This window comes from Monocercomonoides exilis (assembly GCF_001643675.1).
Source record: "Monocercomonoides exilis strain PA203 chromosome Unknown scaffold8-1962414, whole genome shotgun sequence".
NCBI lineage: Eukaryota > Preaxostyla > Oxymonadida > Polymastigidae > Monocercomonoides > Monocercomonoides exilis.
Genome location: NW_027150553.1, coordinates 1,027,599 through 1,040,343, shown reverse-complemented (window position 1 = coordinate 1,040,343; position 12,745 = coordinate 1,027,599). Strand labels below are relative to the sequence as shown.

The window sequence follows — 12,745 nt, the reverse complement described above, 5'->3', positions numbered from 1 at the left end:
AGGAAAAAGAGGAAGAAGAGGAAGAAGAAGATGAATGTGATGATTTTGAAACATTCGGATTTATGAAACGAGATGAAAACTTGTGCATTCTCGAAAGAAAGACAAGATTCTTTTTGCAATTGGAAAATGGCAAGGGAGAAATAAAATCTTTTTTTGTTCTTGTTTTTCGGATTTGGAGGTTTTTTTGAGAGAAGAAGAAGAAGATTGTGAATTCAATGAATGATTGACAATTGAATGTTATTCAAGAATATTTTTTTCATTCGACTTTTCATCATCTTTTCCTTCTCCACCTTCTTTTTCTTTCTCTTCTTCTTCTTCCACTTTGTTTCCTTCCTCCAATTCATATTCTCATTTTCCTCCTCTTCCTCGTTCTGAATCTATTCCACAACGTGTGCTTTCCAAGCATTCCACTTCACAAACACACAGCCCCCACAATATGTATGCTAATTTGGAAAGTTCATCTCCCAATCATCAAATAAACACAACAAAAATTGATGATTCTTTTTCCTCTTCCTCTTCCTCATCTTCTTCTCCTCTTCCTCTTCCTCTTCCTCTTCTTCCTCTTCCTCTTCTTCTCCTTCTTCTCCAAATCTCGTTTGGGTGAAAGAATACAAGTTTCTTTGCATATGCAAATCTTTTTATAACATCCAAACGAATAAATATATTTCCTTTTGATGTTTCACTCTCGATAAACAGAAGAATCTCCATCATATTTGTTGGTGATGGCCTTCATTATTTTTCTTCATGGCGCAAGATTATTTTGCAATTGAAGCATTGGGTCTTGATCCTCTTCCATTCTGCAAGCATCTTCTCTTTATTCAAGTTCTTTTCTTTTCTTTTGTTCAGTCAATTTGTTTTTTTTCAGAAATTCATTTCTTTTCATCATTCATAACCCAATGATCCATTGATAGATGATTTCAAAAAGACAATTATTCTCAAAATATGTTTGACATTCAACTATAACTTATTTTCGTTTTCAGTTTCTTTCTTCTTTGCAGCAAACTGATATATATTCCCCATTCTTTTCTTTTGCATGTCTATTTCACTTTTTGTCTTCTCCCAAGCTCCATTCGTATATTTTCAATTTATTTCATTTAGAAATCAGAATAAAATTCTCTTCATTAACAAGAAAGAATCTCAACATCAATTTTCGAAAATAATGATATGAATTTTTGTTAGGTCGATCAATATAAGGTTATCATTTAACCCCAACCCATTTTTTTTATTTTGACACATATTTTTGAAGTGAAAATTTTAGAAAAATTTTATTAAATAAAAAAGAAGAATCAATTCTTCGAATTATCTTTCTTTTTCCTGGTTTTCTTTGCATCTCTTCGTTTTCCTCTTCGTTTGGTTCATCAAAAATAACGTCAGAGCGTTTTCTTTTGATTTTATGTTTGAATTCAATCATTTCATCTTTTTCGTTTTCTATCACCTGTTTCATGTCTTTTTTATTCTCCTTTTCTTCATTTCTCCCTAAAAATCTTTCCCAATCTTCGAGAAGTTCTTTTTTTGTAATTAACATTCCAAAATAATCGAAACGGTTCCGATGGGAAGGAAGAGAGTATTTTGATGATTCCGGTAGTTTGCGAAGAACCGGACCGAACGTATAATGAAGGACTCCGCTTTGTTTAACAGCTTTTTTAATTACAGAAGGAGTGAAAGCGGAGTGAATTTCTTGAGGAAGCACGTCGACAAGTGCTTTTCTTGAAGCAGACGATGAAGTAGATGATGGAACATCAAATGATGAAGAAAGAGAAGTTTTGAGAGTGGCAAATACTCCTCTTTCGAGGGGCTGAGACAAATGAGTGCTGTGGAGGATGAGTGTTACGACATCTATGTAATTTTCTGAAAAGGCTTTCCAAATTGAAGGATCCCCGCGAGAAAAATGAGAGTCGATGAAAAGAAGGCATTTCTCTGTTTCAAATGACATGTGCTTTCTTCTTTCAACGATGGAAGGGAGGAGAACTGTTTCTGTATATTTCTTGAAGTTTTGCTTGTCCATCCAGCCACTTTTGTTAGGCCAGATGTCCAGAGTTGGAGAGAGCAGAGGCTTCAGTTCGTCCGGTTGTTTAACACTTGGCCAGAGAATGATGCAAGGCAATGAATAACCATCAACAGCCACGGCAGCAGCAAATGTTGCATTGTCCATTCTTTGCGCTTCCTTACTGTACCCAGCGCTTTGGTTGGATGGATGAATTACACTAATTCTGGCAGAAGAAGGGATACGCAAAGATGATTCATCAACGTTAAATATTAATGAAGGTGTGTAATGATTTTTTTCATGTGATTCTGTTACCATTTGATGCCAGGGCTTCATCACACTTTTGCATGACACAGCCAGCCGATTTATGTCTAAACTTTTCGTTTTGCTTTTTTTCAAATCGGGATGTCGCTATTGAAATTCAAATACTGCTGAATTCGAAACTTTTTAATTAGTCTCGTTTTCGTTTTTCGCATCATTTAAAACATTTTCCTTCAAAAGAAAAAATGGAATTGTTTCAATAAAAAACTTGCACAAACCAATTCACTTGTTTTCTTCATTGTTAAACTGCTCCCACAAACAGAATCAATTTTGATCACATCCAGAACTGTTTCTTCCTTCTCTTTGCTGATTGCCTGCAGTCTCCCTGGTTTTCCAACTTCACTTTTTGTTCGCAACGCCCGAACTGCGTTTTTAATGCTGCTGCGGCTGATTTGCTTAGATTTGTTGGCGTCTGTGATCCTGACGACGCCATCATACACAATATGTGCCATTCGTTCTAATTTATTCATGTATTTTCTGTGTTGAAAAGATAACATCGTATGCTTTAATTTTTTCTGCCCTGCTTTTCTTTTTTCTTCAACAAGTATTTTCATTTTTTCTTTTAAGGTTTTGATCGAATTTTCATATTTTTTTAAAAATAATTGAATTTCATAAAAATATTTACAAAAAATATATTTAGAATGAACAAAGTGGCTTTGCACCCCTTGAAACCAACCAATTTCTCGTGGAAGCTTGAAGGAAGGTTTTCAACCCCCCCCCCCTCCCCCATGAAAAATAGGCTTCATTTCAAAATACATTTTAAAATTCAATATGTCTATATTTTTTTGAAAAGTTCCATGACTTTAATTTTGTCCTACAAAAAATCACAAATTATCAAAAAATGCAGATCATTCCGTTCCCATTAAAATTTGATTCATGTTATTTATGGATATTTATTTCGCTTTACAAAGAAAAACAGGATCCAAATTAGTTGATATCATATGCATTTTTAACTTTATTTTGTAATACACTCAAGTGAGCGACTGTTTCCAGCTTTTTGAATCAGATGAATTAAGTGTTATTATATCCTCAATTTCATTTTATCTGTTCGATTGTTCATTTGAATTTTTAATTATTTAATCAGTTTTTTATGATTTTCCTTTGCTGAAATACAAATAATATTTGATTTGCGTGAATTATTGAATTTTTTATTAGAAATTATCAAACATGAAAAATACATCAAAACAACACTCGTAACAATCGAAAGATATACGAAAAGTTGTAAACATTGAGCAAAAATAAATGTTATCATTTTGAAATGCAGAATAATAAATTATTTTTCTAATTAAATCTTTATTTATTGCAAACTCAAAAATACAATCTCTTCCCAAATAAAGATTCATAAAGTTTGCATCAAACAACTTGTTTTCATCTAAGCACGAGTTGTTTTTTTCTCCTTTTCATTTCGTCTCCATCCGTCTTTGAAAGATGTCCCGCTTCATTTTTTTCATATTACACGAAAAAAGCAGTTTTTCTATGCAGGTTTGCCATTCTGATAAGAATGCGGATGTTGTGTTTAAATAGCCTGTGTTTCTTCTGGCTGATGTGTTTGGAAATATCTCATTAAATTTCTTGTGGCCGTGGCAGCGCATCAGTCGTCTCTTCTCTCAGAGTTCTCATCTTCTTCGTCTTCTTCTAATGGAGCATTACGCAGATCAACTTCTCCATTCCGGAGGCGTAGAAGAGAAGAGGAGAAAGCTGTATGGGACAAGCAGCTAGTTTGCTCTTCATCCTCATATTCATCATCAGCGCTAGCAATTGATTCTTCATATGCATCTGTAGTGGAGGCATTATAAACGTTGGAAGCATCGATGGACGACATCCAGAGGCGGCTGCGGATTGTGGTTTCAGATACGACTGTGGTGTTTGCGCAGAACATGCCGCTGTCGCTGCAGACGCTGCGAGGATATGCTGTAATGCTGCAAGTGGTGCTGCATAGGGATATGTTGTGTGTGTGCCTGCTATGTGGCACTTTTGGAGAAGCTTCCCGTTCCGCAGGAGGCGCAGCTTCCAACTCTTGCAGTTTCGGTGGGAAAGAATTCTGAGAGCAAGCGGTTTTTTTCTTCAGCGGATGCGAATATATTCCCATCGATCTACGATCTGTTTGACCCGTCGCTGCTGCCGTCTGCGAAAGCGCGGCTGGTGTTGCGATCGCCTCAGTCGAGGCGTGCGGTGATGAAGCTGGACGACGAAGTGAAAGGGCGATGTGTTGCAGTGTATGAAGTGGGGGAAATTGTGGAGAAGGGGCTATCAGTGATGTGGCTGAGGATGGAGGAGGTGGTTCTGTCACCAGCAACGATTGTGCTGGCTGCGCTGGAGGAGCGAAAACAAGAAGAGGAAGGAGAACGATTCAGCAGGAGACTCAGAGGAATGTTCGAGCATTACTACAACGAAAAGTTTTATTGAAATGATTATTTCTGTGAAGCTGTTGTAAAAAAATGAGCGAACAATTTGTCAATAATTGAGAAAAAAGACAAATGTGATGAAGAAGCGATGGGAAAAAGTTGTTTGATTTATGCGAAGTGATAAAAAGATGAGGAGGAAGAGGGAGGAAAAATTGAGTGCACTAAGAAGAACGAGTGACGAGGTTGTTCTATCTGGTCGATGGCTGATGAACAGTGTCTTGAACCAAAAAGGCAATCAGCGAATGATGCGTGTGCGAATTGCACACGGGCAGACTGTTAATGTGCTGGGCGAGCTGAACATGCCGCTGTCATGAAGCTGAGTTAAGATGCAGGTGAAATGGTGTATATGCAGCTGAGGAACAAAGCCGAAGAGGAATCTGACTCAGGGTCCGTGCGAGATCCTCGTGCAGCATGGGATAGAGAGTGAAGCAGTGATGAAGCAGGTTATTGTGGAAGACTTAGTGGTTATGTTTATCGTACTTGTTGAGTAGCTCGAGCACAAGGTAGAGGAGAACGAGTTTGTGTGTGATATCTTTTTCAACCAAGTTGAGCTGATCTCCCTTGCGAATGAGCACATTGTGATGTGGTCGCAGCCACTGTGCTGAGGAGTGTCAGCGTCTGTTGTGATGGAGCATAGATGATTCTGCGAAGGTGAAGTTCACAACGGAGAAAAGAATTGAAGCTTCACGGAAGAGCAGAGAATGAGCAGAAGCAGGAAATGCGAAGGAGATTCCGAGCAATCGTTCAGCGATGCTGTCAGTGCATGCATTTGAGTGTGTGTTTGATGGGGCGTCTGATGCGGATAATAAGCTGATATGGCTATGTGAGTGAATGGAGGCAGAGGTGCAGAAGGCGGGGAAGCGGGTTCATTCAACACATCAGACAAGAGGCTCGTTGTAGAAGAGGAGTATATTCAGAGAAGACAGTCAAAGGCTGAACAGACGATGGGTTTACGCTGCTATGATGCTTCATATGCCATTTCTAACAGACCACGCTTTCTCAGCGGTTGTTCCTATAGACGCTTCCATGGCATTGAAGATAGCAGCAGAGGATCTGCATCACAATTTTGTTTCTTCTTCTTCTTCTTCTTCTTCTTCTTCCTCTTCTTCTTCTTCTTCTTCCTGTTCCTGTTCCTCTTCTTCTTCTTCTTCGTCGTCGTCAATTTCTATTTTTTTTTTTTTGAGTGTCTGTTCCTTCAACACATCCTCCTCATCATCATAAATATCTCATCTGTCACATTCCTCTTCTTCTCTCTTTTCATCAGCCTCAGCGCATGCATCTCTGGAAGCACCTGCTTTGAACAGTTTGTCAAATGCGTGTGTTCTGACGAGTTGCTCATCGATGTGCTTGTATCATTGGCCTTACAGTGTTTGTGCAGCTCCATCGACCGCCTCATCTCCTGATGCGAAGAAGAAGAGCACTTGTGCAACGAATGGGACGAAGGCATCGGAGGTGGCACATCGTAAAGAGGAGTGGTGGATATGGACAGACGAGGAGGCGAATAGAAGAAGCGCTTCTGCGACGAGGTGTGTGAAGATGGAGAGTTTGTGCCAAGGAGAATCTGCGGCGCATAAGTTGCGGAAGAGGAAAGAGGCGCAGAAAGAGCAGATGATAGAGATGAGGAGGAAGTGGTGGAGATGATAGCAGACGAAGTGACTGGAGCTGGCAAGTCTGATGAGGAAGTTGGGCCTGCAACAGCAGTAGATTGTTGGAGGCTTCCTGGATGAGCCAAATGAGACGGATGCAATGGAGTGCTTGCCTGCGTGAGTGACTGCTGCGATGTGACTAAGAGAAGGAAAGAAGGGCAGAGAAAGAGAAGGAAGCGTGAGATGTTGGAGAAGTCAGAGAGGCCAAGGAAGAAGAAGCAGAGGAAGAAAAAGGTGGAAGGGAAGAAGACGATGACGACGACGAAGAAGAAGATGATGCAATGGATGCAGTTGAAGATACCCCAAGCACAATCGTCGGAGCCAACAGTGATGCAGAAACAGAAGACGATGTGCCATCAAAGAAAGTGCGAAGCGTGGCTAACTCAAAAGTGGTAGAAAATGGAGTGTTTGAGGTGCTTATCTCAGAGCGGTGAGCTGTTGATGAGCGCGTGTGTGCTATTGACGTGGTTGTTTGAGTGATGGCGGGTACAGGGAAGATGAGGGCAGCGGCTGAGACAGAGGAAAAGGCGGATACTATTATGAAGGAATAGAAGATATAGAAGAAGAAGATGATGATGATGAAAAAGAAAAAGTGAAGGAAAAGAAGAGGAAGAAGAAGAAGAAGAAGATGTTGATGACTGTGATGGCGGCGATAAAGAAGAAATCGAAATGCTTTATTGGAATCCTTGAACTTGCATGCTGGGCGAATGCTGAGGAAAAGAAGGAGGGATGGCAGCGATCCGTTGAGGAGATATCTTTGAATGAGATAAGTGTGTAGCAGGCGCTGATGGAACAGAGGGAAGTCGAACCGAAGAAGAAGAAGAAGAAGAAGGATAGGAAGGAGAGGAAGAGGAAGAGGAGAAAAAGAAAAGGAAGGAGAGAGAGAAGGATTAATGCAAACGATGAAAAACAGAATGAGGTTGAATAGGCCAGGCAAATGCTTGCAAATAAAGTGGGTAGTTGTGAAGGAGTTTGTGCATAATGCGAGCAAAGAGTGGGATGTGAATGAGGAAGAATGGAAGGCGAGGAAGTTTGTGGAGTGGGAGAAGATGCATGCGGTGCGGATGTTTGCGTGTGATGTAGTGATGATGAACACCACAGCTTTGGAGATGTCGGCAGAGGTACTGATGCAAGCGACAGGATCGATCGCGCTGCAAAATGGCAGTGCGAAAAGGACATAAAGCATTGCACTGAGGCATAATGGCACTCTTTCGTAATTTTGTACGTTACGCTTTTTGCTGAGAAAAGTGCTTGTGCTATATCAAGTTCATTTGATAATTAGGTCGTCGAATGTGTGTTGCAGCAGAGAGTGAGGGCTCATGTTGGGGTGAAAGCAGAATGGAGGGTGCTGGAGACAGATTGGAGAGACAGGATGAATATGTCGCAGGATGCGGAGAAGGAAATGCTGCTTGAGTTTCTGGAGTGGAAGAATCTATAAAGAGAAGATAAGGGCTTGATGATGATTTTATGGTTGTTAAAGGAGAAGAGCGTATCTGAGATTGTGGTTTGGGTCCTGTTGGATGTATGGAGGATGGTGCTGTGGCGTAAATGCATGAGACAATTATGGTGAAATGGAGGCAAGTGTGTTGGAGTTTCGCCATCTGATCAATGTGCATATTTTTGTGTTTGGAATAGAAGAAGAAGAGATGATGATGAAGAGAGAATGAAAATGGAGCGAAGAAAAAGGGATGACGGAAGAGAGAAGATGAGTTTTGATAATTCAGTTTCAACACTTGCTTTTATCAAAGCTGAATTGGATGTTTCACTTGAATCAGAGACTGCCCAACCACACTGTTCATCATTTCCTCGGATTCCATGCTTCTGTCCGGCAAAGGCCAAATCGTCTCCCATAAAAATCATTCCATTCACAACTGCTTTCTTTTCTCCTGCGAGCTGTGCTAGTGAGTACTTTATTGTTAAACAAGGAAATTGGGCAATTCCACAATGTGAGTAATCAGATGCCTCGGTGCTTCTAGCATATATTTCTTCTGGAGAGGGAAGGAGATAGATACAAAGAGGAATGGCTACACTTGTGTTTTCATTGTCGCATCCTCACACTCTGTCAACAGAATCCAAAGAATCTGTCACACATGCGATGTTTTCTGATTTTGCTGTTTCTTCCAGATTGGGTGAAATGACAAAAATATCTTTTCCCCATTTGGCTGTGTTTGTGCCAAACGAAGAGGAGATCAGGAAACTTGGATTTTCATTTAATAGTCGAAGAAGGATTCCTCCTCCAAGACCATTCAATGTGGAGCAAAAGCACTCATCAAAAAATCCACCATTCACTTTCACTTCGTTTCCATCACCGGCACACAGCATCATTGAACCTACATCAGACGATGCTATGCTTCCACATCCTGTTAATGAACAAGTATTTAGCTTTTTGTCTTATATGCCATTTAAAAAACAGATGTTGACTGTCAACTGCGAACTTTTCTATTAAAAACAATCAAGATTGAATTAAAAATAAAAAATGAAATATTTTTGTTAAATTAAATTAAAACCACTAAATTTATCCGATTTACAGATGCATCGAAAATGTGTGTTCTAACTTCACAATCATGTTGAGTTCAGGCTCATAAAGCAAAAGAAAAATTCTATTCAAATGAAAAGTCGAATTAACATTGAAAATTAAGTTTATCAGGAAAAATAATCGATGCATACCTTGTTTATTGTATTTATTAGCAATTGCAAAGTGGTTCAATCAAACGAAACACCTTTTCATTGAAAAACAAATATTTTAATTCTGATCAAAAAATCTGATATATAATTTTTTGATTCAAAAACTTTTTTTCGCAAAGAAGTTTGCAATGAACTTGCTGAAAATATTCTGGAACAAACATTTTTTCATGAGAATTATGGAAACGGAATGAAAATAATTTAACAACCATGGGTCAAATTTTTGATCTGATGTCACTTTTCAAAAAAATTCAGACATATATATGTGGAAAAAATTTTTTCCTTTAGGACTTATGTTCCACCCATTATTAAAAAATAATATTTCAATATTCTTTATTGTTTATTTCAGAATGTTTATTTATTCAATATCAAACAATATGAATATTTGTTTCGAATCCAATTATATTCATTTTTAAAGATTTTTATCAAAAAAAAAATAATAACTCACTTTCCTGGGAAACTAATTCTGAGCCCAAACTCTGCAAGTTATTTTCTTTTTATAATTATTGAAAATAACAGGATAGAATTAGTCTAGCTCTCAACCTTGATTTTTAGAAAAAAATTAAGGAATCATTGAGAAAGCAAAAGTGAGTTACAATTTTTTTTCGAATATGAAATATTATTGAAAATCTGTTTGATTCAATTGAAGTTTATTTGAAAAATTTGATAATCCAATTTTATAATAAAAAGATTTAATATTCAGTAATAATCACATCATCATCACTCACATCCATTTCAATTGAATCAGAACAACACATACCTTCATACCTTTTATCGGAAACAGAATCAGCGAAACAGTCTTCAAGAGGTTGACTAAATAATAAAGAATCAAAAGAATTAAAATCTGAATTATTATTATATGAAAAAGAATTTGAATTAATTGATGATTCTGAAAAAGAACATACCTGAGACATACCTGAGCTGTTCTTCACGCAGTCGAGTCTGTTAAAAAACATAGAATTAGAAAAAAAAATTTCATTAAAATTATTCAACTTATCATTGTTTTTCTTTTCAATTAATTTTAATCGGTTTTCTATCACTTTTTTCACGTTTTTTCCGAATTTTCCTTTTTTCACACAATAAATTTCATTCAAATCATTTTCTTTTCTTTTAAATATCTTTCTAATTCTTTTATCTTCCACCATTTTTTCTTTACACATCATTTCATCCATCTCTTTTTCATCAAAGGTGCTAAGAGCAGCCGAACAAAGTTTTCCATCATTATTTGAGAAATGCAAATAATTTTTTTTTCCATTGAGAGTTAGCTCTCCCCAAATAGTATTTTCCATTTCTGTATTTCTGAAAATTTTAATAAATAAATAAATAAATAAATAAATAAATAAATAAATAAATAAATAAATAAATAAATAAATAAATAAATAAATAAATAAATAAATAAATAAATAAATAAATAAATATTAAAATTAGTTAAATACTTTAAAAAGAAATGTTACGTTTTGCATTTTGTTTCAATTGATTTTATTAATTGCGAAGAAGAAGAAGAAGCCGATGCTGATGAAGAAGAAGCTGATTCAAAAGAAGAAATATTTGTTTCAGACAAAAAAATAGTTGAACCGTCAGAATCGATATTAAATAAATAAGTATGAAAATAACAACAATAAAAATCTATTAAATCATAAATAGTGTTAATTTCTTAGTTTCTTAAATAATGATTTAAAATGTTTGTTAACAATCCAAACTCACTGTCACAGTCGTTTTTACCGTGATGTTCGGCAAAAAACGACAATGAACAGTGTTTGTTTTTAAACAAAATTGAATTTGGAGAAAACAATGAATATAAAATATGCGAATTACGGAAATGTGGACCGTTATCACAAAAAAAAAACAAAAATTATTAACTTTCAAAAATATATCAAAACGTAACAATTTATTTAAACATTCCAAAACAAAACGGTAATCATGAGATAAAATCTCAGAAAAAAAAAAAAACAACATTTTTTCATTTTTCCATAATTATCAAGACAATACACAACAAAACATAAATGAGAAATCTGTTTCTTTTCAAAAAAACTTCTTCCAGTTTCATTAAAAGAAATTGGGAGAGACCAATTTTCTTTAAAATCCATTAATATAACACATTCATTCATTTTCAAATTATTTCTTTTAAAATTAAAAAAGTCTCTCTGGCTTTGTGCCATTTTCTTATGCTCATTTATCAATCTAATTTCTTCTTTTTCTTCCTCTTTCAACTCTTTCTTGTTTTTCTTAAATTCTTTTTCTTTGTTTGTTAAAAAATCTCCTCTCACACACAACTCACAAAGATCAGTACGTTTTTTTGCTTTTTTGAAGTTTTTTGTCTTTTTACAGAAAGAAGAATAAGACATTTTAATTTCAACTTCTTTTTTCATTTCAGAATATAATTCTTTTTTTGTTTTCTCTATAATTCTTTTTTCTGAGAAGGAGAATATTTTTTCTTTGTTAAATTTTTGATATCCTTTTATTTTTTCTTTATTATTTATATCATCTTTATAATTTTCTTGAGTGTTTTTATCTTCTTTATTTTTTTCTGCAATATAAAATACGGAATAAATATTTATCAATAAGAAATTTTATTGAAGAAGAAAGGATCACACTTTTTATTGAAATTCTATCGTTTTGACAACTACAAGAACTATGGGCTAAAAGCCAACTTTCTGCCAACGTGAAATCATTTGCTTTTTAAGAAAGAAATAAAGAAAAAGAAAATTAGAAAATTTAACACATTTCATATTAGAAAATCAAACCGTTTTGTAAGATTTTTCCTGATGTTTCAAACTGTTTTTCTTCGTTTGGATTACAAGGTTTTCTTCTTGAGTAATAATACTCTGCTTTCGTAATATTCCATCCGGAGTTTTGCAGCTCCTGGAAGGAAAAATCAGAAGAAACTGAGTGCAAAATGCAGACTTTGGCATTTGATTTTGACGAATTGTACAGCTGCAATAATTTGTTTAATATGTTCGTAGTTTTTTCTTTATATACGAAGAAATCATAAAAAATTGAAAGATAAAATAAACCAATGGATCACAATGAATAAAGTTAAAATCAAATTATAAACAAACTGTTAAAGAGAGCATAAATATCATCGCGAAAGGGTTTTCCTTTTTTGGAGTGGTATAGGAAATTTAATAAACACCCTTTGGGGTCGTCTTCCGCAAGATATGTCAATAAGACGTAGATTTTTGAAGAATGACGGCTTTTTGTGGAACGAGGACGAAGAGAATAATCATTTTTTTTAGTCTGCATCTGATTATTTGGATAATGGTTTAAATACCTTTATAAGTTTTTTTAAACATTGATTTCACTTTTTAACCTTTTTCTTCTCCTGCTTTTTCTTTTGGGCCATTTCTTTATTGCACATGAGCTTGCTAATTTTGAATATAGCAAGATTATATTTTCATTCAAAATGTCGCAGCCTTTATTGCGTTGTATGCTTTGTAATATTTTACCAAATTGAAGAAACGTACAGTTTTCAAAATAATCTTCCTTTTTGCAGGAAATTGATGGAAATATCCGCTTATCCCTTCGTCAATTAGAAAAGACCTTGCTCTTCAGCAGTGTCATAACTTGCATGAGTGCAACTTTACGGTGCACCCAAGCATCTCATACATGCTCAGGCTGTCGCATATCATCAATCAAAGTTCTTCGTTAATAAATTTAAAGGTCCGTCATCCTTATTCATTTGTTCTCATGGAACCAAAACCGTATCT

At 35.7% G+C, this 12,745-nt stretch overlaps 4 protein-coding genes across 4 annotated transcripts; 2 read left to right on the top strand and 2 right to left on the bottom strand.

The window, feature by feature from the left end:
- Nucleotides 1-1,476: 1,476 nt before the first annotated feature.
- Nucleotides 1,477-2,757, bottom strand: MONOS_11163 (uncharacterized protein; the record flags this gene model as incomplete). Its single annotated transcript, XM_067863669.1, has 3 exons — nucleotides 1,477-1,506; nucleotides 1,598-2,395; nucleotides 2,524-2,757. The coding sequence occupies 3 exons, from the start codon at nucleotides 2,755-2,757 to the stop codon at nucleotides 1,477-1,479; spliced, it is 1,062 nt and encodes a 353-aa protein (XP_067733014.1).
- A 1,359-nt stretch (nucleotides 2,758-4,116) lies between these two features.
- On the top strand, nucleotides 4,117-4,862 carry MONOS_11164 (uncharacterized protein; the record flags this gene model as incomplete). The annotated part of the gene is made up of 2 exons (XM_067863670.1): nucleotides 4,117-4,233; nucleotides 4,286-4,862. 2 exons carry the CDS (start codon nucleotides 4,117-4,119, stop codon nucleotides 4,709-4,711), a joined length of 543 nt encoding a protein of 180 aa, XP_067733013.1. The 3' UTR covers nucleotides 4,712-4,862.
- Nucleotides 4,863-5,905: 1,043 nt separating this feature from the next.
- Nucleotides 5,906-6,713, bottom strand: MONOS_11165 (uncharacterized protein; the record flags this gene model as incomplete). The annotated part of the gene is made up of 2 exons (XM_067863671.1): nucleotides 5,906-6,495; nucleotides 6,683-6,713. The coding sequence occupies 2 exons, from the start codon at nucleotides 6,711-6,713 to the stop codon at nucleotides 5,906-5,908; spliced, it is 621 nt and encodes a 206-aa protein (XP_067733012.1).
- Nucleotides 6,714-7,270: 557 nt separating this feature from the next.
- On the top strand, nucleotides 7,271-7,769 carry MONOS_11166 (uncharacterized protein; the record flags this gene model as incomplete). Its single annotated transcript, XM_067863672.1, has 2 exons — nucleotides 7,271-7,520; nucleotides 7,639-7,769. 2 exons carry the CDS (start codon nucleotides 7,271-7,273, stop codon nucleotides 7,767-7,769), a joined length of 381 nt encoding a protein of 126 aa, XP_067733011.1.
- Between the last annotated feature and the right edge of the window lie 4,976 nt (nucleotides 7,770-12,745).